Consider the following 27,578-nt stretch of genomic DNA (forward strand, 5'->3'; position numbering starts at 1 on the left):
CCTTAAGCATACACTGATAGAACTTTCAGGAAATTTGGCAGAAATCGCTGTTGGCAGGATTGGTGTAATTTCTGCATAATTTGGGGCAGAATACACAAACTTCAGAATGTGCATGAGTTCTGGTGAAAAGTCACCACCAGCCTCTCTCCACAAATGCTGCCTGACCTGCTGAGTATTTGCAACATTTTTTGCTTTTATTTCAGATTTTCAGCACCTGCAGCATTTGTTTTTTTTTTGTGTGTGTTTGGGTATGATGTCAGCTTCCCTGCCTATTATGTATGCGTGTATGTGTGTGATATATCATCCATCAATGGTCCTGTATCTGAATGTCTGTCACTGTGGGAGGATTGAGCTGATAAAGGAGCCTCCCCTCCCCCCCACCGCCACTAACGATTGGCGGTGACATCAGCGCGCTCTATGTGAGGCCAGGGGCTGACGTCACTTCCGGAGCCTGGCAGCCTGCGGCCGGTGCTCGAGCTTCTTCCTCTCTCTGTCACGATGGCGTCTGTAGCCGACACAAAGCTCTACGATATCCTCGGAGTCAGCTCCGGAGCCACAGAGAACGAACTCAAGAAGGTCAGTAACCGGTCTGGGCGACACAAGAGAGGACGGAAAGAAAACACATCCCCATCCCCCACCGGCGGTGCGGTGACCCGCCAGGTTTCTCCTTAGCGGAGGCTTTCGGTTTAAAAAATACACAACTCGAGGCCTGACCGGCTAGGCCGCTGCCGAGGCCGGGCCCCGCGGGGTTGGGGGGTGGGGGAGGGTGTCTGGTGGGGAAGAGTTAAACATAATTAACACCCAGCGGGTCAAACCCGACTGAGCTGCGGATCTGGCTGCTTTCACCTTTCTAATTTGTGTGGGTTATATAAGCGGAGCTGGGCCGCCTGCCACTGCGGGGAAGGGGAGAGGAAATGTTTTGCCGGTTCCGCTGTCACCGGCATCCGCTGGCGCTCCTCACAACCCCCCCCCCCCCCCCCCCAGCGTAACTGGCGTGGGTGCGGGATTGAGAAACACCCGGGGGCGCTTCATTGACTCAGAGACTGCAGCACCATTTTGTGTTAGTGTCCCCGCCCCCCACCACCCCCCCCCCCCCCCCCGGGCCCGGCTTTCCCCGTCGCCGCTGCCGCAGCGGGCGGGACGTTGGCGAGAGCTCTCAGCAGGGAAGTGACGGCGACGGCGGAAGCGTTTGAAAGGCTGCTGATAAATTTAGCCGGGTTGTAATCTAGAAAGGCCGTGTATGGTGTCGCGGCCGGAGAGTTCAAGCACCTACAGGCGTAGGTAGCTCGGAAAAAAAAGGTAGGTTGCATTTCTGCAAGGCGGCCACAATCGGGGGAAAAAAAGTAACCGACTAGCATTTGAAGTCGTCTTTTCGCTTTTGTGTCAGTACCAAATAGCATTCTTGATGAGTGATTATGTAAGACGATCTTGTACCATATACCCTATTCTGCTGTAATGGAACTGTGCCTAAGTTTGTTCCTTTCGCGTTAGAGTCTATTGCTCCAAATAACAATAAATTGTTTGGGTTGCTGTTGGGTGATGAAAGTTTGCAGATTGCAAGGTGGCAGAGGTATAGATTTCTGTCTCCCTATCTCTTTAAAAAAAAATATGGAATTACAGCCTATTACGCTTCTCGCTTTTTGAAGTGTGATAGATGCACCGAATATATTTTGTACCTTGCTCAGGGGGTCTTATAATCATTTACAGAGTGTGCTGTACAGAGCTGGCCTATATCTAAAGGGAAGTTGAACATGAGCTGCCTGCTCACTTTGAGAGAAAGAAGCTGAACAATACAGACCATGAAAATTTGAGATTCAGTTCTTGACCAGTGCTGAGCCAACTGATGTATGCGGATGCTCAATTCATTCTTTGAGTATGTATTTGTGTAATTAGGGGGTTGGGCAATAGTTCTTACTACTGACATCTTTCTGGTGACCTGGACTGGTCTGATATGAGGAGATCCGGCTTGTTGTGCCTCTGTGGTCATTAACAGTCATATAATCTGTTGACATTTGCTGTCCAGACTCTTATAAAGAATGGTTTCTTGTTCAAGGTACTGGAGCCAGTAGGACTGTGTTCCAGCAGTAAAATGATACTGCAATAAGGGGGAGGATTGGAAGAAAAAAAGGGAAGAAAAATATATGTGCTGTAAATTCAAAATTTAAATGTAACTTTATTTGTGAAATGTAGGGCTTATTGTGACTTTTCTTAGAAATAATAGAGGGGGGGAAAAGATGAATAACTACAGTTAATTTTTATATTAATTTTCTCAAACTCAAATCTAAGACATTAGATCTTGTGAAATTTCTACTCGTATCTCAGTGCAATGTGTAGAAGCTCAGAAGTTGTTTTCCTTTTAATGTGGAGTTTATTGGTCTGGCAGAGATTCCTTTCAGCCCCTAAGCTTCCAATCCCTGAATGGTCTTGTACAGAATGCTTCTGCGTAGCTTTGAACCTTATACTGGGGTGCTAATTGTTCAGATTAAGAATGTTCACAAAAAATTGCAGCTGTTTTCCTACATAAAATACTTTCCACTTCAGACAATTTATAATGAAAAATCATCTTTTTGTCTTTCCAGATCATGTGCGACCCAATGCCACCAAGTTGGGCTGTTGCATCTACCAAGAGATTAGACAGTGTTAGTTTTAAAGGGGCTGGGAACAGTTTAATCAGCATTTCCATATGGATTTTCACATAACTGAAAATCCTGTGCCTTTCACATGGGAAATTCACAAATTTACTTTCTTATGCAAAGACCTATCTCTTTCTATCAAATAGAATGCTTACTTCTACCAAAGTGTCAGTCTTATCTGCTGCTGAAATCCTCTTCAGTATATTTGCCACTTGCAGACTTGAACATTCCAATGCTAACTCCAGTGTCTTGGCTGGTGTCCCATCATTAATGCACTAAACCTCTGCTGATTCAAAACTTTGTATGTGCCCTATTCCACAATGAGCTCTGCTCACCCATTGCTCCTCTTCTTCTTGGCTTACATTAACTCCAATGCCGCCAATTTAAAACTCCCAAGCCCTAAGCGCGGCCACCCCCACCCCCAAATTTCTGCTTCTCTAGCTCTGACCTTGTGTATTCCCCTCCCTATCCCCTGCTCCATCATTGGTAACCATGCCTGTAGCTGCCCAAACCGAACTCTGGAATTCCCCCTCTCAACCTCACCGTCTCCCCTCTCTTTCTATCATGTATTGCCTTATAAAAAGCATAACATGCTGTTTTGTTACATTTTTATAATGTATCACGTGAAAATTTGTTCTTCCTGCTAAGTGTAAAGGGTTCAAAACATTGGAAGATACTGAAACTGGTTTAGTTTTACAAGAAAATGGAGCTGGATGCATGATCTGAGAGGAATTGTAGCAGCATAGATAGGTTGGTTCATGGATGAGAAACAAATGCTTAAGTTCCATGGATGTTGCTAAGAGTGGGGAAGGGTTAGTGTGGTGTACGAGTCAATGCTAGATCCATTTTCCACGCTATTTGGATGAAGGCCAATATTAATCACACAAATATTTCGAGTGGGATTATTAAATCATGGAGTGGGCAAATTATGAAGTAATACATTTTGGCAGTATATTCTAAATGGAGCTTTCTGCAAGACTTGGAGCAACAGGGACCCAAGAGTGCAAAATACAAAAGGTAGCAGATGAGACAGAGACTATTATATTTTAGGAGAGTAAATGAAGTAGGGAAAGATGGTGTTAGTTCTGGATTGCAGTGGCAGAAACACAACAGTGAAATTCTCTCTCCTTTGAAGTTGGGTATCTCTTGTCTATATAGTTTTATTTCTTTGGAGTGATGTGCGAGTTAAAATCGTGATTTCACAATGTTCCAGAGGTGAGTAAACGAAGTGCAAAACCAGAAGCCTGGAACTTAGCCTTCCATCCTCAATATATTAACTTTTATATGGTTATAGCTGCAGTCACAAATGGTAGCTCCATAGTTCTCACCATTAAAATTTCTAGGATATTCATGAAGTCTTTGGTTTGCTAATATGTCCTTTGAAATATATTTTGTACATTAAGTTAGTAAGTTGCTGCACTGCATCTTGTTTATGTACGCACTGTTGCCAGAGTGCATGGGTGTTGGAGGGATTGAATGTTTAATGCGGTGAATGGAATGCTGATCAAGTAGGATGCTCTGTTCTGGGTGGTATGGAGCTTGAGTGTTGTTGCAGCTGGACTCATCCAGGCAAATGGTGGGAGTATTCCATCACATTCGTGACTTGTGCCTTGAAGGTGTGGGCAGGTTTTGGGGAGTCAGAAGGTGTTTTACTAGCTGAACAATTCCCAGCCTTTGGCCTGCTCTAGCAGCTGTAATATTTACATGGCTGGGCCAGTTCAGTTTCTGGTTAATAGTATGCCCCACAATAGTTGGGTATTCAGCGATGGTGATGTCATAAGATGTCATGGGGAAATGGTTAGATTCTTTCTTGTTGAAGATGGTCATTGTCTGGCCCATGTATGGTGTGTGTTACTTGCCAATTATCAGCTGAAGCCTGAATGATGCCCAGGTCTTTCCGCATATGGACAGGGACTGTTTCAGTAACTGAGGCATTTTGAATGGTACTGAACATTATCTAATTAATTCCACTCCCTTGCCTCAGCCTGGCACATTTTCCTTCTCAAAAATTTATCTAATTCATTTGAAAGCGATTGTTGAATCTGCTTCTGCTACTCTTTTGGACAGTGCATTCCAAATTACAACAATGTGTTGTGTTGGGCGAAACGCCTCTGGTTCTTTTGCCATTAATTTACATATGTATCCTCCGGTTACTGACCGTTCTGCCACTGGAAACAGTTTCTCCTCAATTACTCTGTATCAAAATTCCTCTATTAAATCTTTTGACTTCTCTCAGCTCTGATGTTCTGCCTTAATGAAACTCTGGGTTTTGCAGGAAAGAATTCAAGAAGGGAGGTTCATATTGCTGCATTGTCATTGTGAACAATAACCAAAAAAGTGCAGATATAGTTGCACAGGATACTTCCGTTGTAGGCAGGTGATATTTAATACATTTTTGTGTACAGTTGATTGCTCTTAGATTGAGATGAGTGTTATTTACCTTAACAGTCACTCTAAAATGCACACATTAAATGTAGTTCAAGCTCTCATATTGGCCCAGATTTTGCAATGATAATGACTATCTGCGTTCACCGTCATTACTCCATGGAAACTGACGACAGCTATGGGAGTACGCAGAAATGCAGAAGTTTGAATCGATGATTCTATGCTCCTTCAGTCGATACACTGTTGGGGGCTCATTAGTTCCTGAGCCATCAGTGAGTTGGTGAGAACATTCACTTTTGTTCTCGCTGTAAAAGCCTTTGAAAAAGCTACATGTTGAATTAGATATGACTGGATTTTTATCTATGTACTGAGTTCATAATTACTGCTTAAGCACCCACACTGCCATTGAAAAGCTAATTTTTTATATTTGTGGAATGTCAGATTTCTCCATTATAATTCCACATTTTTTAATTTGTTAATATTTTAACCTCTATTTTAATCCATTAATTTATTTCACTATCTGAAAATTTAAATTAAAGTGAAGGTTCAATGTTTTCTAATGTCCTGGTTGCTGTCTGATGGAATACTTCAGTGCGATTGGCTGCTTACCTTGCTTGCAGGCACTACTGATACTGACACCAGATTTAAACTGCAGTCGGGAAAGGAGAAGTCCATGGCTTTCTTCAAAGTTGCTTCGCTGCTGCCCACAAAGTCCAGTACATAAGAAGTACTGCCCAGTATGGAACAAAAACACAGACCTTGATGTTCCATCATTCAATACCTGGCCTGAGGTGCACCTCAAATGAGATGGCAGTAGAGGCTTTAAATTTAGACTCTGTTTGCTGTGAAGCAAGGAAGGGAAAAAGTTTACTGCAGTTAACCACGCCTTTTGCTATCCAGTAAGCCTCATTTAGGATATACATCTGTTTAGATGTTGCTTCAAGGGCGAGGTTAATCTTAAAACTGTTGTACCCTCTCAGCCACATTGCCAGCTGCCGCGCTTGATATAGTATCCAAACATGGGCCTTGCCTTTTCTATTTGCAGGTAAAAGGGGAAGAGGGACATTGGAGGAGCTTGTATCATAAATTTCAAAGAAACAAACTATTTATATTAGTAGCTGCCGATCAATTTGTTCTTGATATTTAAATGTATAGTTGTAATTACATGTACATATTGCTGCAGTGTGGACCACAGCCAGCTCTCGGCCTCATTCATGTGAAGGAATAAAATGTCATTATTTCAATCAATTGTTTGTGTAATTTATTTTTATCAGAGATATCTGGTGCCTTTTATATTTTCCTTGAGGGTTCATCACGATTTGTAGTTTTTGTAATCATGGTTTTCCACAATCTGCCATAATTTTGGCTAAATTCGCTGAACATACTGTGTAATTAATGAATGAATATGTTCTTCCTCTTTGTTAAACACTTTTTATTATGTGGAATATGACGCTGACTGAAATTTTTGGCAATTTGTTTGATCTATAATGTATTCATTTTTCTTAAGGCATACCGCAAATTGGCTAAAGAATACCATCCGGATAAAAATCCAAATGCTGGAGACAAGGTAAAGATGAAGAATCCTTTTACATTTTTTACTTGGGCACATCTGATATTGCTACACTTGAATTGAGAAATTTTGAAATGAAAAAAATGGATCACTTCTTTCTAAACTAGCTTCAGTGACATGTGATTGGGCATCCCTATGTTCAGGCACTCCTTTGAAACGCTAATCCTGTTCAGGTGGTTAGGATCATGCAACTTGTTGTATCCAGCCTGCCAAAATTTCAAATGGTAGTTTGTTCTCATGAAAGCACAGCTCCCCATACTGAGATTTGGTTCTATCATTAGCATAAGCCATAATAGATAATTGGACTGTGGAGGACATCCACACTTTTACTTACAGGAGGAGTCTCTAAATGTCGGTTAGAAACCTCAAACAATAGATTTTCCTCAAATTCAATGACCGTGTTCTTTCTGCCATTGTGTCAGAGGCTAATTCAGCTGGGTCATGAATTAAACCAATCTATTTTTATGCTGTATGATTCAGCTAGTTTATTAAATAGGTTGCGGAATGTCTGGGGAATATTAACAGTTCTACCCCAGAAATCAATTGAGATGTAATGTTTCCTCCAAAACTAAATTGTTGACTGGTTGATTTGTCAAATCCTTTAACAGGCTTTCCAAGAAATGACTTGATTGCTACTGCCATCAGGTTATTCAGGGATGATATTGATATCAATCGTTTGAGTCATTCCTTATATATTCTTACTTGAATAATAGACCATGGATTGGCCCTTAATGTTCGGAGCATTTTTTTATTGAATGGGTGGCATGTAGGCCACATAATGGCCTACAAAAAATACAGAAGGTGCAACTTCTGAGACTATAGTGAAGGCAATTGTTAGGAATATTTGTTTTTATAGTACTACCTTGCTGTTCCAATATTACTGAACAAAATAATGTCCCTCATGTTAGGCCTAAGGGCTGTGAATCAGGTATTTGTCTTAGTTTGCCTGTGGACTGCAAAGTCAAGTATTTTCTGAGTGAGGGGTTTGCAAGAAATCCTTTTAAGTTCTATGTGCAAGGAATCCAATGTTGTAAATAATATTCTTTAGGATCATGTCAGGCCCTAGGCCATTCACCAAATGCCTTACATTCTGACAAATGTTGCTGTTGTAACACCCAGACATTTATTAAAAGACTGTATCCAGCAGGTCTACTGAGATGCACTATTGGTAGCCAATAGGACACTACTGAAATGATGCTTATTTTGTCAAAAATTTCTATCTTGGCCATGATGCTGAAATTTTATCTACCACTTCATCTGTCCTTTTACCAGATTGCTTTCATGGACAGAGTTTACCTAATGTATGTAATAAAACCAAATAGTTTTCAGTTGGATCATCATTTCTCTTTGGAAAAAACCTTGAATAGACTGACTATTTATTTCCTGGCAGAACATGGAGATATGTAGGAAAGTTGAGAATTATAATATAAACTTGAATCTTTCATGTATAGAGTTTCCATGTTAAAGATACTCACTTGTAGTCAACAGTATTTTGATGAATTTTAGCTTCTAATACTGATTGACTAGATAAGATAGTGTTTATTTTTGAATTGATTATTGAGATTGGAGGATACTAAAACTTTCTTTTTGTCTGCAGTTTAAAGAAATAAGCTTTGCATATGAAGTTTTATCAAATCCAGAGAAGCGTGAACTTTATGATCGTTATGGCGAACAAGGCTTGCGAGAAAGTGGTGGCGTTGGAAGTGGGATGGATGATATCTTCTCTCATATCTTTGGTGGGGGTCTCTTTGGATTCATGGGTGGTCAGAGTAGAAACCGCAACAGCAGACGAAGAGGAGAGGATATGGTGCATCCCCTTAAGTAAGTGTTCTTCTCATTTAAAAAGCTTTATTTTGGCATGTTAATAGCCTTGTTAATATTTTGTCTTCTAAATTCAACAGGGTATCTTTAGAAGACTTGTATAATGCAAAAACAACCAAGCTGCAACTAAGCAAAAATGTCCTGTGTAGCGCATGTAATGGGTAAGTTGTGCTAAAACTGCATGAATTATTTGATTGAGGTAGGATTTTAAAACCATTAAGTACAGAACTGCAAAAGTTTACTGCCCCTTGAAGCAAGGTATTGAAAATGTCATTTAGGTAAGGCTTTCCTACTTAACAGCAATGAGATGAATGACTAGTAATCGTGCTAGAGAGTTGGAAGATATCAAAGAGCTTTGTAATGTTCAACCATTACATGTGGAGAGGCAGATTCTTGGCTTATCTCAGATTTTAAATTTAATGTCAAATGGGAGTGGAGTTTGAATCATTGCCTTTCCAGTAAGCAATGATTATTGCTTTGGAAAATTTATGAAAGGATACTGAACTCAATTAGTACTGAAAATGTCTAGACCATTTCATAGGAGAATGACAAGTGTCTTCCTCCTGCCTCCCACCAACTCCCCCCCACCCAATGTATTCTTCGCTTTCCTGAAGGCAAGTATTCAAGTTGAAGTATGGTTCCAGGGTGGAAGCTCTCGGGTACCTGGTACAACTGGCTATTCATTGAGTGATGGCAGACAAAGTAACCATGGATTGCATTGCAGGAGAGCCTGATGCTAATCTCGTGGCATCCATAGCTTAAGTTATCAGATAGTGATTTGAAATGGGATCTCAGAATGTAGTTGACCATTAAATGTCTACTTTTCTTCTAATGAGAAAGAATGAAATGTTGAAAATTCGTGGCTTTATCATTTTTTTTTTAAACTTGAGCAATAATTGCTTTCATTGCTACTTTTTCTTTAATCACTGAATTATACATCTGTTCTGTCAAGTATTCCTTGCATGCTTTCTTGGTTCATCTATGTTACTTTAACTTTTTTTGAGATTAATCTTGGCAATCTCCATCTCTTGTGACTGGCTTTAACTAGGAGAAAGAAAGAGCTATGTTCAAATGCCTTTTTGGTTCAACAAAGTGATTCCCTCAATAATGGCGATGATTTGAATATCTTTCAATTAAGTGCCAGAGCCCTTCTTCATCCCAAAATTTGTTCTTATCACATGTTTATATGCAATCATTTGTTGAAACACTAAATGTTTATTTTTAAATACAGCCAGGGTGGCAAGGCAGGAGCTGTTCAGAAATGCAGTGCTTGCAGGGGACGAGGTGTAAGGATTATGATTAGACAGTTGGCACCAGGAATGGTTCAGCAGATGCAGTCTGTGTGTTCTGATTGTAATGGAGAAGGTAAGTAATTTATTTGTGCTTACGTATAAAGCATAGTAACTGTGCTATAAACTGGACTTTTTTATATAAGTAGAGTTTGTTCTTTTGGACTTGAAGCCTACACCAGAGTATTGGGGACAAATTTGGATTTGAAAACAAATGTGCTCAAGATAATGTGCATATGACCAGATACATTTACTAATTAGTCTACACAGGGTAAACCCCATATGGACTTGGTCTCAACTGATACTCCAGTGACTCAACGGAAGTTTTGTTGCTAAGTTGGTATGTCTTGTCCCCAATAATTAATGTGAAAAGTAAAAGTTGATGGGCAGACTTAACACCCATTTCTTGGGTGGAATTTTCCACTCTGAAGACTAAGTGCAGTGGCAGGCGAAAAATTTGATGTGCCTCCTGCTGGGTGGCAGCGCAGGTGAACATGTTCAACCTTCCACTTTTCGGCTGATTAATTATGCATCAGCGAGGAACTCGGCAAATTTTGTGGTAGGGTGGGCAGGAAGTTGCCTGCCCTGCCATTACCTCGTTGGGTTGATGGCCCTGGCCCCATATTTAAAAGGCACCTGGACAGACATTCATTGCAGACCATGAGCTTCACACTACTCCAGAGTCCTTGCATCCACAATTCATACTGGAGAAGCTGCCAGATATGAGCAACCACATTCTGGGACATAAGAATGTGGCTCTAGCATTGATTTTTTGCTCATCTGTAGATAAGAGCACTACTGGTGGTACTCCCAAGGTTGGGCCAATGCTCGCCATTGCAGTGGTTCATGTTCGCCAGCCTCTTGACCTTATAGTGACCCTACTGTCTTTTGCTGCTCAGGCCCATACTCCCCATGGGCCTGTGCTAACTGGTGACAGGAATTCCACCTCATCTGAATGAGAGGCATTACCAAGGCAGGGTTGGCTGTCTGAACGAATTAAGTGATAAATTTAGTATGCATGTCCTTTTACAGGCTTCCCTCCATCTCCAAGCCAACCCTTCACCTGGCTTCTCTCGAGATGTGGCATTCCCAGCCCACCCCTTCTAGGTAAAAGACATTCTGGACAACCAGAGATGGGTGTTCCTCCCACTCATAAATGAATGCATATGGAGACATTGCTCTTTGACTAGGGTGATGAGAGCCATATGCGAGAAGCCTCACGTGGACACTTGTCTCCACTACCCTCGAAACTATAGAGATACTATTGCCTCAGCAACGTAGTAAACCAACTGCATGATCCCTTGTCAGCCATGACCATTCAGCTGAGAGGATGGAGGTTTGAAGTCAGGAGTTGGCTGTCCTCTACCATCTGTGCCCCTTGGAGGCATCCACCTCCCTCCCTTCATCCCTGCTGCAGTCAATGGTGCAGAAGGAACAGTAGCTCCATATCTTGCTGGTGTCTCAATGTTATGAATGTTGGGAACAAATCTGCTGCAATGTAGGCTTCACCATAGAGACAGCATCTGAGCATCTTTGACAGCCGGTTGCCTCATAATTATAAGGGTGTCCCTTCAAGGTGAGCAAAAGTGGCAGATTAAACTCCACCCACCTAAAAAGATCCTTCCTTCGCTTTGCGGATTCACATACAGAGCAACTTGCAGCCATGAGAAAATGGTGCACATAGCTCTTCAGATACGCTCCATCACCTTCTATCCTCCCTGCCACCCACCAAATTTCACCCATCACCACCCCGCCCCAAAAATCACCATTCTTTTCCTGCTGTCACTCTTAACCCCCACCCTGCTGTTGCCCTGGACCCTGTAACCATCCACCTCCACATGCCTTTCCTCCCTTAAGAGCTGGCACCTGTTCCTATCCCCATGCCCACCCTAACCCTGCCCCCTCCTGTTGTCCGAGCCACCTTTCTTGACCCCTCCATGATCCACCTGATGATACCTTCACCTGCCAAACTCTCACCCTGAGTCTGCCACCCTACATAATCCCACTTCCCCCTCTGACTGTGACTGTTCCCTCCTACCAGCAGTACCCTGAGTTCTCACCCCAAAACCTCACTGTCGACACCACCCCCTTCCCTCTAAGACACACTTCCCCTTCCCCAGATGCCTGCCTGCTTCCCTCCCCTGCCTAGCTTTGGAGCTGCCTGTGATACAATCACCTGAAATCTTGCAGCAACACTGTTAAAGGTAGACGATAGCAGCGTCTACATACCTCGAAGCCATTGATGAAGTATAGCTTGCCAAGTGCACACCGCTTTATATATGGTTGGGGAACAGACCGTTCTAATTATTGGGGCACTTAATTTGGAGGGGAACATAATTCCACGACTTGGTCTTTTCATGAGATTAGAATGCATGCAAATATGGTTCCTGACCTAGATCAGCAGGAAACTCGACCTGCCTTTAACACACAATCAAAGTTGGGAGAATAAAATTTCAAACTAATTTTCCACTTTCGGGAAAACTGACATTTTCCCATCAGGCCAAATTTAGTGTCTCCACTGCCACAATCCTTGACGCTGACAGGAGCAGAAAGTTTCGCCCCTAGTCTAGCAAAACTGATCTGCTAGATGGTCAGAGGTCTGAAGCTTCTACATGTGTATGCCCTAGAAAGGAGCTGTTTAACTGCACTATCTTGATTTTGCTACCTTGTCCTGAATTTATTTTTCTTATTCATTCACGGATGTAGGTGCCCCTAGCAAGGCTAGCATTAATTGCCCATCCCTAATTGCCCTGAGAAGGTGGTGTTGGGCAGTGTTCCATGTAAAATTGTGTTGTTGCGCATGACCAGTTCTTTCAATGTGCAGTGTCTTTAAAAACCTATATGGTATTTAAAATTGAAGGAGGCCTGTGTGGTATCTTCTAGCTGCTGTGCAACAGTGCATGCATGCAGCTTGGCAGGAACATTGGTGGTGGTGAACTGCTGTCTTGAACCATGTGGTCTATATTGTGTTGCTGCTAGGATGGGAGTTCCAGGGTTTTGACCCAGCAATAAAGAAGAGTGGCACTATATTTCCAAGTCAGAATGGAGGGGATCTTGGGATAGTGGTCCCATGCGTCTGCTGCCCTTTCCCTTTTAGTTAGTAAAAGTCAGGAGTTTCATAGGTGCTCAAGGAGAAACCTTGGAGTTACTGTGGTGCACCCTGTAGATGGTAAAACTGTGCACTGGTGATGGAAGGAGTGTTGATCAAGCAGGCTGCTTTGTCTTTGATGGTGTTGAACAACTTGTGTTGGAGCTGTGTTCATCTAAGCAGGTGGGGAATTCTCCATAACCCTTTGGAGATTGTGAAAAGGCTTTTGGGATTCAAGTGAATCGCTTGTTGCAGAACATCCAATCCCTGACACATGCTTGTAACCGCAGTATTTATGTAGCTGATCCAGTTAAATGATCCCCTGAATGATGGTGCAGGATTAAATGATACTAATGCCATTCAGTGTTGAGGTGGTTAGACTCTCTGTTGGAAATAGCCAGTCTGGCACTTGTGTAGCGCAATATTACTTGCCACTTAGCAGCCCAAGCCTGAATGTTATCCAGGTCTTGGTGCATGTGGACTATTTCATTATCTGAGTAGATAGAACAGAACACTGAAATCATCAGTGAGCATTCCCACTTCCAACATTGATGGAAGGAAAGTCATTGAAACAGCTGAAGGTGATTGAGACTAGATGCCCTCAGAAACTCCAGCGTTGTCCTGGTGTTGGGATGACCTTCCTTTAACAACTACAACTATCTTCCTTTGTGTTATCCATTTAATCATTCATTGGCAGATCTGGTGAGACCAATTAAAATGTTTTGGACAATGCTCTCCATTAGTAAATCTGCCCAGTATTCAAAGATCAGCCAAGAAGTCAAAACGAGGTTTCTTGACCACAGACCATCCCCCCCTGCCTGCTCTGCCCTCACCTCCAGTAATAAGTGTAAGGAGCTCATAATTTTTTTTTAAGTTACAAATATCAAGACTATCCCTCTAGCTGCATTTGCTGCTTCCCCAAGCACAGCAGCTTAACTTTCTGTAAGGTTACCTTCTATATTAACCACAACTCCACCTCCATATAATTGTTTGACCCTGCCCTGACCTCAGCTTATTGGCTGCTGAAACCCCCATGCGTGCCTTTGTTACCTCCTAACTTGCAAGAAATCCTGCCCTCCCTATGCCCGCGGATCTACATTGGCTGCTGGCTAGACAATGCTTCTTTTGAAAACTCATCCTTGTTTTCAAATCCCTCCATTGCCTTGCTCCTCCTCCCTGTCTCTAATCTCCTCCTGCACTACAACACCTGTTTTCCACGCCCCCCCAACAAGCCTCCACACCACCACCACCCTTGTGTCTGCGCTAGCTCTAGCCTCGTGAGCATTTTCAATTTTATTTGCTCAACTGTTGGCGGCCTGGACCCTATGCTCTGAAATTCCCTCCCTAAATCTCTGTCTTTCTCCAGCGTTCCTTGAAACCTACCTCTTTGACCAAGCTTTTGGTCTAATAGCTCCTTAGATGCCTTGGGACATGTTATGTTGAAGGTAGTATACATTGACTTCAGTTTAACCCATGTGCCTTAATTCCATGCTCAGTCAAATGCTGCATTGATTGCTAGGCTTTTCATTGTACCTTCACCTCTGAAATTCTGCTCTTTTGTCCATTTTTGATTGAGGCTTTAATGAGGTCTGGAGTCAAGTGGTTCTGTTGGAACCCCAACTGAGTGTCAGTAAACATGGTATTGATGGATAGATGTCACTTGATAGCTCTATCAATAAGCTCTGTCATCAATTTGCTACTGATTGAAAGTAGGCTGATGGACTGGTGATGGGCCAATTGGATTTGTCCTGCTGTGTATGAGCAGGGCCTACCTGAGCAGTTTTTCATTTTGTCAGGTAGATGTCAGTGTTGTTGTGTACTGGGACAGCTTGACTAGGGGCACAACTAATTTTGGAGCAAGTCTTGAGAACTGAAGCTGGGATTCTGTCAGGCCCAATAACCATTGCTGTATGCAGTGTTGTTTCTTATCATATGGAGTGAATTGATATGATGCTTATGGCTGAAGATCATTGCAAAGGCTTGTCTTTTGTACTCGCATGCTGGGTAGTGCTATCATTGAGAATGGGGGTTGTCCACCCCCATTAACAATTGGATGTGCCAGGATTGTAAACTTTTGATCTGATCCATTGGTTGTCCGATTGCTTAGCTCTGACTAGAGCATGCTTCTTCAGCTGTACGTACATGTGTTTGTGTGTTTTTTCTTCAGGTTGGCACCTCAGTTGTAGGTGCAACTGGTACTGCTCTTGGCATGCTTCTCCACTCTTCATTGAATTAAAATTGGACCTTTGGGTTGACGATAATGGTAGAGTGAAGGATATGCCAGGCTACGAGGTTAACAGTTTATGGATGACAATTCTGCTGATGGTCCACAGCACCTCATGGGTAGCCAGTTTAAGCTGTTAGATCTGATCTGAATCTATCCCATTTAGCAAGGTGGTAGTGCCAAATGACATGGAGGCTGTCCTCAGTGTGAAGACAAGGGCGGTACGGTAGTTATTTCTGCCAACACTGTTGATGCACCTGTGACAGGCAGATGGGCAAGGCTGATGCCAATTAGGTGTTTTCCTTGTGTTAGTTCTTTCAGCACCTGCTGCAGGCCTAGTCTGGTGGCTATATCCTTTGGGACTCGGCCAGCGTGGTCAAATAGTGGTGCTACTGAGCTTCTCCTGGAAAATGGACTGAGGTCCCCCCTCCACAGTACATTCCGTGTCCTTGTGGTTCTTCCAAGTGCAGCTCAACATGGAGGGGTGCTGATTGATCAACTGAGGATGGTAGCAGGTGTTTCTCTTGTCCATGTTTGACCTGATGCCATGACACTTCATGGTGGCCAGAGTCATGTTGAGGACTCTTGAGGTCACTCTCATGACTGCGTGCCACTGTGCCACAACCTCTGCTGGGTCTGGTCATTGAAGGAGGACATACCCAATGATGGTGAAGGTGGGGTTTGGGACTGTAAATGGTATCCACTACCTTAATTAATTAGAATTATGTGATCCTGAATACATACAGACCTCACAGTAAACCTTAGTTTACTTTTTAATCTTTTAAATACTTCCTATTAAAAATACATTGTTAAATTGAACCATGTTAATTTTAAATTTCAACGCTGGGTAGGCAAAAGTCTTTGTAACCTGAGCATTTGCAGATAATGTAAAGATAATTCATTTTTAGATACAATCTCTTCTGTCACAAATTCAAAAATAGCCCTCTGTCTCTCCCTTGCTGTGCCTCCAAAGTAAATCCTTGTGTGCTAAGGCACGTATATTTCAGCAAAACGTACACTGAATTATATGTTTCTTCCTATGAAAAATGGCATTGGAAATTTAGTATATTAAGGAAGAAAATTCATACCAGCACAAGGCCTCACCAAAATTTGAGCATGGTTACAGATTTAGTTCTACAATGTTATAGCCTTATCTGAACTAGTCATGCCTACAGTGACTGTGAGGTGCATAGCCTTATAATTTCTGTTCTATTGTTTTGAGTTGCTGTTGCTATGTCTGTTTTATAAAGGAAACTTAAAACATGAACCACCACAAGTTTCTAGAACCCATTAAGCTTTTAATCTAAATCTGTAAATGCTATTGCTTTGTAAACTGCTTTTGATTCTAGTGTGTGTATGCACAAGAGGTTACATTGCACCTGTTTCTAGATCTAATCTTTATATCCCTGAAACTATCTGAACAAAAGCTGCATGGTGCAAGTATTAAACCTGAATCCTTTGAAAGCTTGCTTTTTTATTCTATATTACAACTTGAGCCATATTTTTCTGAATATTACAGGTGAAGTTATTAATGAAAAAGATCGATGCAAGAAATGTGAGGGAAAGAAGGTGGTAAAAGAAGTGAAAATTTTAGAAGTTCACATAGATAAAGGCATGAAGCATGGGCAGCGTATTACATTCAGTGGAGAAGCAGACCAGTCTCCTGGTGTGGAACCTGGTGATATTATCCTTGTACTACAAGAGAAGGATCATGAGGTACTTGACTTAACTGCAAGTTGATAAATATGACCTGAACTTTCACGTTTCTAATTTCTCAAAAACTGCTGCTGTGGTTTAGCGGGTATTCAGCTGAATTAGTCTAACATAGGGTGAAAACACATTGAAATCTATTAGATAACATCAAGATTCATGTAATGTCTCCAAGTGGCTGTGTTTCTTCATTTAAGGCAGATTTCATGGTAGAAACAGCAACAAAAGAAAGCTGGCCTGACTCAGAATGCGAGCACTTTAAATGAAATAGTTGTGGGGAAAAAGTCCGGTTGCATTTTTAAAGTAGGAACAAAGAAGTTGTCTACTTATTTTTATTAAGCATTCAACGGTAAATTGAAATATGTCACTTGTGAACCTGAAGCTACTTGCTATTGAGGTGTCTGGAGTCATGTTATATGCTACAATTTAATGGTTCAGAATACTGCTACAGTTCTGAAATTCAAGCTTGGTGTTGATTGCTGTTCTTGTACATTAAGCAGGTAACCTGTTTTTGACAATGGAGTAAAATGGTATTTCCTTCATATCTCTCACTAATTCATAAATTATCTATAGAGCAGATTGCATTTAGCTCCATTTTCTTAAGTTTTTTTTGTTGCTTTTGCAGTTGCCATACTGATATTGGAACTTATAGAAGCATAGAAATGAAATGTCACAGAAGGAGGCCATGTGGCCCATCGTGCATGTGCCAGCCAAAAAGAGCTCTCTAGCCTATTCCTACTCTCTAGCTCTTGGTCTGTGGCCCTGCTGGTTACAGCACTTCAAGTGCATACCCAAATATTTTTTAAATGTGATGAAGGGTTCTAACACTTTCAGGCAATGAGTTCCAGACACCCTCCTGGGTGAACGAAATTCTTCCCAACTCTCTTCTAATCCTTTTACCAGTTACTTACACCTATCCCCTCTGGTTGTTGACCTTTCTGCTAAGGGAAAAATAGGTCCTGCCTATTGATTTTTTTTTTCTAGGCTCCTCAGTTTTATGCACTTCAATTAAATCTTCCCCTCAGCCTCCCCTGTCTTGAAGAAAACAACTGTAGCCTAGTCAACATATCCTCGAGGCTAAGGTTCTCCATTCCTGGCAACACGCTTGTAAATTTTTTTTATTCGTTCGTGGGATGTGAGCATCTCTGGTAAGGCCAACATTTCCTACCTGTCCCTAATTTCCCTTGGTGGTAAGCTGCCTTTTTTGAACCACTGCAATGCATGTGGTGTAGTTATACCCATGGTACTGTTTGGAGTACAATCACAGCCTTCCTCTCATGCAGTGACCAGAACTGGATGCATTGGTCTGGCTGTGGCCTAGCTAATGTTTTTAACAGTTCTAGCATATTCTCCCTGTTTTTATATTCTATGCCTTGGCTGATTAAAGGAAAGTATGCCATATGCCGCCTTAACTGTATCAACCTGCCCTGTTACCTTCAAGGATCTCTGGGCATGCACTCCAGGGTTCTTTTGTCCCTGTACAGTTTAGTATCCTACCATTTATTTGTATTCACTTGCCTCGTTTATCCTTCCAAGTGCATTACCTCTCACATCCTCCAGATTAAATATCACATGCCACTTTTCTGCCCACCTGACCGTTACTATCTTCCTGCAGTCTTCCTCGTTCCTTCCTTTCATGTGGCCGATTTTTGTATCATCTGCTAACTTCTTAATCATCATCCCTACATTTAACTCTAAATCATTGATATGTACCATGAAAAGCAAGGGACCTAGTACTGAGCCTGTGCAACCCCACTGTAATAACCTTCCAGTCACAAAGATACCCATTTGCCCCCTGCCACTGAACTAATTTTGGATCCAACTTACCACTTTCCTTTGGATCATAGTACTTTTACTTTTCTAATCAATCTGTCATGTGATAACTTGCTAAAGGCCTTGGTAAAATCCATGCAGAATACATCAAACTCACTGCTCTCTTCAGCCCTACTTGCTACTCAAATTCAATCAAGTGAATCAGACATTCCCTTAACAATTCCATGCTGAGTGCCCTTGATTAATCTCTGCCTTTTTAAATGGCAATTAATACTGTCCCTCAGAATTGTTTCTGATGATGTTCACAATGTTACAATCCTCTGGCACCATACTGTAGCCAGAATGAATTGGAAAATTAGGTTTAGAGCCTCTGCTGATGCCTCTTGCTTCTCGCAACAGCCTGGGATACATTTCGTCTGGGCCTGATGATTTTTCAAAATGCTAAACCCCTTAATGTCTTCTCTCTCTCTGCCCCATCCAATATTTCACAGAATTATTACAGCACAGGAGGAAGCCATTTGGCCTGTTGTGTCTGCGCTGGCTCTTTGAAAGAGTCGTTTACCAAATGCCATTCCCCCGCCTGCTCCCGTGACCCTGCACGTTCTTACTTCTCGGCTAATCCAATTCCCTCTTGAATGTCTCAATTGAACCTGCCTCAGCTGCTCTGTGCATTCCAAACCCCAACCACTCACCCATTGCTTTTACCAATTACCTCAAATCTGTGTTCTCCTGTTCTCTATCCTTTTGCCAGTGGGAACAGTTTCTCCCTATCTACTTTGTGTATACTCCTCATGATTTTGAATATCGCTATCAAATCTCCTCGCAACCTTCTCTTCAAGGAAAACAGCCCCAACTTCTCCAGTCTATCCAAGTAACTGAGGTTGCTAATTCCTGGAACTATTCTCGTCATTCTTTTCTGCACATGCCTTCACATCCTTCCTCAAGTGTGGTGCCCAGAACCGGATGCAATACTCCATTTGAGGCTGAACCAGTGTTTGATACAAGTTTAACATAACCTCTTTGCTCTTGCACTCTATGCCCCTATTAATAAAGCCTCGGGTACTGTATGCTTTGCTAACCACAATTTCGACCTGTCCTGCCACAATGACTTATGCACATATACCCCCAGGTCTCTCTGCTCCTGCACCCCCTTTAACATTGTACCCTTCATCTTTTATATTATCTTTCCACATTCATCCTACCAAAATGAATCATTTCACACTTCTCTGCATTGAATTTCATCTGTCACTTGTCCACCCATTCCACCAACTTGTCTATGTCCTTTTGAAGTTCTACACTATCCTCCTCACAGTTACATTCCTCCTTAATTACCATGCCTTTTGTGAAGACAAACTAGGAACCATGCCCACATCTTTTGCCTCTGCATGCAGGTTGCCTTTTTAGTCTCAGGCCCAACTCTGACTGTTATCCTCTTGCTCTTTATGTATCTATAGGACATCTTTGTGTTTTCATTTATTTTGTGCAGCAATATTTTTCCATGCCCCCTCTTTGATTTCCTTTGTAATTTCATCCCTGCACTTTCTATACGCCTAGGTTTCCTCCTGTATTAAGCTTTTAGAATCTGACAAACTTTCCTTTCTTGCTTTAGATTTGCGAGTCCTAACCATTTTCAGTTAGTGTACATTTGTTCGGAGCCCTCTTTCTCCTTGAATGCCTCCCACAGCTCTGACATTGATCTATCTTCAAGTAGCTATTTGAAGTCCTCTTTTCCTGAATCACATCTCAGCATAGTAAAATTGGCCTTTCCTAAATTTAAAACTTCTGCTCTTGGTCTATCTTCTTTTTCCATAGCTATGATAAGTCATAACTGATCAGTACCTCTAAAATGAAACCTTTTCAGTCTGCCTCTGATACCCATCGTGAACGCATTCTTTTACACTGATTTCATCTTGGTATTCGGGTAGCTTAAATCCTCTTCTATTACTGAGTCCTATTGTTTGTTCTCAACAATTTGCCTATATATTTCCTCTTCTATCTCCAGCTAACTATTTGGGGTAAAGGCAAAATATTACAGATGCTGGAAATCTGAAACAAAAACGAAAAGTGTTGGAAAAACTCACGTCCGACAGCATCTGTGGCGAGAAAGACAGTTAGCGTTTCGAGTTTGTATGACTTCTTCAGAGCTAAAGGACAGTAAAAATTTGGTGAAATATATACTGTTTAAGGGGGGCAGAACAGGTGAAGCTGGATAGAAAGCCAGCGATAGGTGGAGGCAAAGAAGAGATTGCAAAAGATGTCATAAACAAAAGGTTAAAGGGTTGTTAATAGTGGTGGTACTGGCTACAGGAGGTGCTAATGGTGACATTGAGTGGAAAGCAGAATGTGATAATGGCAGGACCAAGGTGAGCACTCTGGAAAGTGACAGATGGCCCTAGTGGGGGGTGGGGTGGGAGGAGGGGACAATGATGGGAAAAAAGATCAAGAAGGCTAAAAGCTGGGGATAAAGCAATAAATAAAAATGGAAATAAATTTTTTAAATAATAAAAAAAAGTGGGGGGGAAAGTAAATAAATAAATAAAAATTTAAAAATAAAAATGAATAAGAAAAAAGGGGGGTGGGGATGGATGAGAGAGTTCAGTGGTCTAAAGTTGTTGAACTCGATGTTAAGTCCAGAAGGCTGTGAAGTGCCTAATTGGAAGATGAGGTGCTGTTCCTCCAGTTTGCATTTAGCTTCACTGAAACATTGAAGCAGGCCAAGGATGGGCATGAGAGCAGGATGGTGTATTGAAATGGCAAGTGACGGGAAGGCCTGGGCCATGCTTGCGGACAGACTGAAGGTGTTCCGCAAAGCGGTCACCCAGTCTGCATTTGGTCTCTCCAGCGTAGGGGAGACCACATTGGGAGCAGCGAATGCAGTAGACCAAATTGAAGGAGGTGCAAATGAAGCGCTGCTTCACCTGAAGGGGGCGTTTGGGCCCTTGGACAGCGAGGAGGGGGGAAGTAAAGGGGCAGGTGTAGCACCTTCTGCGATTGCATGGGAAGGTGCCACGGGAGGGGGTTGAGGTGTTGGAGATGACCTGGCCCACTCCTCCATCACCCCCAACATCTCAACCCCCTCCCACGGCACTTTCCCATGCAATCGCAGAAGGTGCGATTTAGAAAATAGTCTATGCCTCTATTCTTCCTACCAAAGTGCATGACCTCACACTTCCCCACGTTGTATTCCATCTGCCACTTCTTTGCCCATTCTCCTAACCTGTCCAAATCCTTCTGCAGCCTCCCCGCCGCCTCAATACTACCTGTCCCTCCATACCTTTGTATCATCTGCAAACTTAACCAGGATGCCCTCAGTTCCTTCATCTAGATCATTAATGTATAAAGTAAAAAGTTGTGGTCCCAACACTGACCCCTGCGGAACTCCACTAGTCACCGGCCGCCATCCTGAGAAGGGCCCCCTTATCCCCACTCTCTGCCTCCTGCCAGACAGCCAATCTTCTATCCATGCTAGTACCTTGCCTCTAACACCATAGGCACTTATCTTACTGAGCAGCCTCCTGTGCAGCACCTTGTCAAAGGCCTTCTGGATGTCCAAGTAGATAACATCCATTGGCTCTCCTTTGTCTAACCTACTCGTTACCTCCTCAAAGAATTCTAACAGATTTGTCAGGCATGACCTCCTCTTGATGAAACCATGCTGACTTTGCCTGATTTTACCATGCACTTCCAAGTATTCTGAAATCTCATCCTTAATAATGGACTCTAAAATCTTACCAACGACTGAGGTCAGGCTAATCGGCCTGTAATTTCTCGTCTTTTGCCTCACTCCCTTCTTAAACAGGGTTTACATTATACGTGGTTCATTGGTGACTGACTTAAGATACCTTGGTATACTTGCCACACCCAAAAACACCACCTGGCACAAAAGAAATTCTGCCTTTCCATCCACCCAACCACCTGGAACAACCAACCCATGATGCTTTTGATAAAGATGAACATTTTTACTTGTGCCTTACGCTGATTAAAGATGCTGTCCAACAAGGGACCAATCCACCTTTTCCATGACTTTAACCATCACATTTCCAAGTTTGTCTGAGAAGGTAGGGAGCTGTAAATACACATCATATGCCACCAGATACCAAAAATAAGGCAAGACATTGACTCTTGAATTCCAGGCACTGTGATTGATTGGGGTAGAACTGCATGATTGTAGCATCATCACTTCCCAAAATCACTTGAGGTTGGTTGAAAGCCTTTGCAACCTACTATATTTACACCCTTTGAGAACAAAAGAAATCCCTCTTCCCAATGTGGCATAATGTGGATGACTCATTTCAGCTGGATACAGAGATCGCCACACAAGAGTGTGCCATAATAGGCCAGCTGTCCAAGTGGGCCAGATTTTGTCCTTTCACAAGCTCTCAAAGTTCACCAACGTTACCAGTATTGTAATATCCTGATGAAGCACCACCTCCTGAACCCCTATAATACTTTCAGAAATCAGCAAGAAGTAACCCAACTTTTCTTTCACTCCCCAACAAATTCTAGCAAACTTTTATCTCCTCCAATAAGCACTGCTGTTCTTCCAGGACCAAGAATGAGACAGCACGTGTGTATCACTGTCCATTCAGTAGAGCAGCAATAGCAAGGAACGTGAAGTCAGATCTTCAACATGAGTGCCTGCAAGTAATGGTGGCAAATTCAAAATGGCATTGCACATACCTTACCCTTTTACCAGGTTGTTGGTGGAATGCAAGCCAATCTAGCAGACTGGCCCCACCAAACCCTTCAACCTATTTGGTCAGGACAGGTGATGTTTATACGAACATGCATGCTAACATATGACTTAGGAGAAGAAGTAGGCCACTTAGCTCCTTGAGCCTCCTCTGACATTCGATAAGATCATGGCTGATCTGATTTTGACCTCAACTCCACATTCCCACCTACCCCCAGTAACCTTCTCCCCCCCCCCCCGCCCCCCACTCTTATCAAGAATCTATCTACCTCTCCCTAAAAATATTCAAAGACTCTGCTTCCACCACCTTTTGAGGATGAGAGTTCCAAAGACAGTCAACCCTCAGAGAAAAAAATTCTCCTTTCGTAAACTATTTTAAAACAGTGATCCCTAATTCTAGATTCTCCCACAAGGAAACATCCTTTCCACATCCACCCGTCATGACCCCTCAGGATTTTGTTTCAATCAAATTGCCTCTTACTCTTCTAAACTCTAGTGGATACAAGTCTAGCTTGTCCAACCTTTCCTCATAAGACAACTCTTCCATTCCAGGCATTGGTCTAATAAACCTCTCAACTGCTTCTAACACATTTACATCCTTCCTTAAGTAAGGAGACCAATACTGTATACAGTATCCAGATGTGGTCTCACCAATGCACTGTATAACTGAAGCATAACCTCCCTACGTTTATATTCAATTCTCCTCGCAATAAACAATAACATTCTATTAGCTTTCCTAATTACTTGCTGTACCTGCATAGTAATTTTTTCAGTTCATGCATTAGGACACCCAGATCCCTCTGCAATCTCTCATCATTTAGATGTTTCTTTTTTATTCTTCCTGCCAGCATAGGCAATTTCACATTTTCCCACATTATATCCATTTGCCAGACCTTTACCCACTCACTGAACCTATCTATATCCCTTTGTAGCCTCCTTATATCCTCTTCACAAGTTACTTATCTACCTATCTTTGTGTCATCAGCAAATTTAGCAACCCTACCTTCCATCTCTTCATCCAAATCATTTATATAAGTTGTAAAAAGTTGAGGCCCCAGCACTGATCCCTGTGGCACACCACTTGTTACATCTTGCCAACCAGAAAATGACCCTTTTATACCTACTGTTTCCTGTTAGCTAGCCAATCGTCTATCTATGCCAATATGTTATCCCCTACACCATGACCCCTGTTTGGAACTGCACAAATAGTCTGAAATGTGTTCTTGGCAATAGTTTATTTTGACACAGCCATGAAGGGCACCAACCTCGACCTGTATTATTGCAAGGACCTTTCCCACCATTCCCAAGCTCAAAAAATACCTAGAATTCAGGACCAAACGAGCAGAATCATTTCTCTTTCTCCATTATGCAAATCACATGGTCCAGTATCATCGGGCTGCTGTGGCAATCCTTGTACTGCAGGAGGTGGTCAGGTGCTCAGTGAAACGTTATATGTGAATGTACACCCTTTTAAAATATGTAAATGCTTTTAATTATACATTGACTTCATAGATTGAGAATAAGCTACATAGGCAATGGCTTTGCAAAATGTATGTTTGAATCATTGTTTCATGGAATGTGAACGTATTTCCTTGGGAACTCAATGCAATTTCTTCAAACAAAAGTGGTAGCCATTGATCTAATGGTGCCAAAGCAAAATACTACGATACTGGAAATCTAAAATAAAAACAAAACTGCTAGAAATGTGAAAGGTCATCACCCTGAACGTTAACTCTTTTTCTCTTTCCACAGATACTGCCAGACCTGCTGAGTATTTCTAGCATTTTCTGTTTTTTATACCTAATGTGGCCGTCAGTCCGCTGAATAACTTCTGTGCAAAATACTTAATCAAAAACTGTAAATGGGCAAAACTCAAATTGCCAAATAAAAACTTGGATTGAGGCACAAATGTTTAAAGGTGATACTGCAACTACTGTTCAATAGTCAACCTACTATTCCTGCCCTTTGTAACTAATGGAAACTTGCATTTGCTTTGGATTCTTTTTGTTTTACCCGATATTGGTTAGGCAGATCACCTGGAGCACAGTTGAAGTGCACTATCATGATGCACTGCTTGAGCCATGCTGCATGATGCATCTAGTTTCACATTTTTTATGCTCTTTAAAATGTGAAGTTACGCTAGTTCCCAAGATCACTGACATTATATAACATTTTTTTGAAATTCCTAGGTGTTTCAAAGAGAAGGAAATGACTTGCACATGACCCACAAAATTGGTCTTGTTGAGGCACTCTGTGGCTTTCAATTCACATTCCAACATTTGGATGGACGGCAGATTGTTGTGAAATATCCTCCAGGAAAGGTTATTGAGCCAGGTAATGGATAAGAATGGTGTGGACGAAATACTTTCTATTCACAAGTCTTCTATCAGTACAGGTTGTTTAAAATTATTGCAATACACAGAATTTTCTAACATAATAGAGATTAAAACAAGATCTGGGAGGCATGGTAGCATAGTGGTTATGTTACTGGACTAGGAATCTTCGACTAATAATCTGGAGCACAAGTTCAAATTATACGAAGGTGTTTGAGGAATTTAAATTTAATTAATTAAATCGGGAGTTTTTAAAAAAAAACTAGTATGAATAATAGTGACCATGAAGCTACCTAGTTTGTTGCTAACAGCTCCTTTTACAATCCTTTATTCAGTTGACAAAGGGCAGTTCTGATATTTGTATTTTATATCTTCAATTAGGTTGTGTTCGTGTTGTTAAAGGCGAAGGAATGCCGCAGTATCGTAATCCATTTGAAAAAGGCAACTTATATATCAAGTTTGATGTTCAGTTCCCTGAAAATAATTGGATTAGCCCTGAAAAAATAGCTGTAAGTTGGAAGTTCAAATCCTTATTTTACTCGTTTAGTTCCGTCCTGTCAATCTGATATTTTGGCATCTGGCACTTGAAAACGTGTAATAATGAAGAACCTAATAATGTGCAAAAAGCAAGATTTTTTAAAAAATCTTATTATCTCCGTGTTAAATGTGATATTGATTTCTAACATTTTATGTTCCAAAGAAATGTATGTGTAAAGTTGATACTTGTGTTATCTTTAGGAACTAGAAGATCTACTCCCAGCCAGGCCCGATGTTCCTGATGTGATTGGTGACATTGAGGAAGTTGATCTGCAGGAGTTTGATAGTACCCGTGGCTCTGCAGGAGGACACCGACGGGAAGCCTACAATGATAGCTCTGATGATGAAAGTGGCCACCACACTGGCCCTGGTGTACAGTGTGCCCATCAGTAAACTTTGGTAAAACACTTGCAAACCATGTTCTGTTCAGTTTTGGATAATTTCAGATTTCATCTGGTTTTGTTAAAGAGCCAAACTGGACTTTATGTCACAACTCAATCCAGAGGAACTCTGATGGACATCTCTTTGCTGTATATGTAACTTTTAATTATATTTACCGAATGTATAATTTAAAGTAAACTAACCATGGCACAGTGTGAGGTGCTCAATTCTTTGAGACCTATGCAGGGGAGCAGCTGGTGCGAATTAAACTGGTATCACAAATTTTGTCTGTCCTTGTATCTCTGCTTTTTTTTTTAAAGAAAAGTTTCTGTAAATTCTTTGCTTTTCTTCTGCTACCATTTTAAAAAAATGTTTTCCTGATGTTGTATGGCCCTTATTTGTGTACACTTGATGTATGGGCTGAAATCACATGAGCTGCTAACATAAGTAGAAATAAAGAATTTAGTGGTGCGCATATCTCCAAACAGCTGCATGTCAACCCAAGTCGAGCTGCATCTATAAGTTTTCTAGAGCTTCAACAAAAAATGTTAAAGCAAAGTAACAGATAATGTGGTTACGCGGTTCTTTTCTAGAATCCTGAAAGTTCTGTGGTTGTTAAGTAATAAATTCAAATTGCAACAGTGAATTATTTTAAAACTCTGAACCCATGCTTGGAAGCAGGCTCAATTCTGTTTGCTTTATGAAGTTTGGGCAGTTTTTTTTGCTTTTCCTCCATCCCTCCCATTGCCTTAAATTCTGGCAAAGCCTTTGGACCATTCTGTATTGTGACAATGATTTAAAATGTTTTTTTCATGCTCAAACTGTAAGTAGTTATTTCTGAAGTCCAAAATTGAGTCATCTGTTAAAATGTTTGTTCAAATTAAAAGTTTTGAAAAAAATTAGAATCATTTGTATGCACTGTTAAATATTTGGCTGTTATGCGAATTTTGGGGCAGACCTTTGTTTAGCTGTGATACATGTAACAGCCATTTGCTGAAAATAATGTGTAGTCTGCTAAATATGTGTAGCAAAAGCTACCTGTATGAAAATTGGATAGATTGGCATCTGCAGTGGTGGTCATTGTGGATACAATCAGTTGTTTCAGTAATGGGAATCAATTAAAGATATGGACAGATATTTA

The 27,578-nt window shown here is 41.6% G+C and overlaps 1 protein-coding gene across 1 annotated transcript; it reads left to right on the forward strand.

Annotated features, from left to right (window-relative positions):
- Positions 1-419: 419 nt before the first annotated feature.
- dnaja2a (DnaJ heat shock protein family (Hsp40) member A2a) lies at positions 420-27,578 on the forward strand. Its single transcript, XM_078544338.1, has 9 exons — positions 420-576; positions 6,526-6,585; positions 8,186-8,409; positions 8,490-8,570; positions 9,641-9,774; positions 16,530-16,726; positions 25,376-25,520; positions 25,901-26,028; positions 26,258-27,578. Exons 1-9 carry the CDS (start codon positions 499-501, stop codon positions 26,447-26,449), a joined length of 1,239 nt encoding a protein of 412 aa, XP_078400464.1. The 5' UTR covers positions 420-498; the 3' UTR covers positions 26,450-27,578.

The sequence above is a fragment of the Cetorhinus maximus genome, chromosome 6, assembly GCF_964194155.1.
Source record: "Cetorhinus maximus chromosome 6, sCetMax3.hap1.1, whole genome shotgun sequence".
Lineage (NCBI taxonomy): Eukaryota > Metazoa > Chordata > Chondrichthyes > Lamniformes > Cetorhinidae > Cetorhinus > Cetorhinus maximus.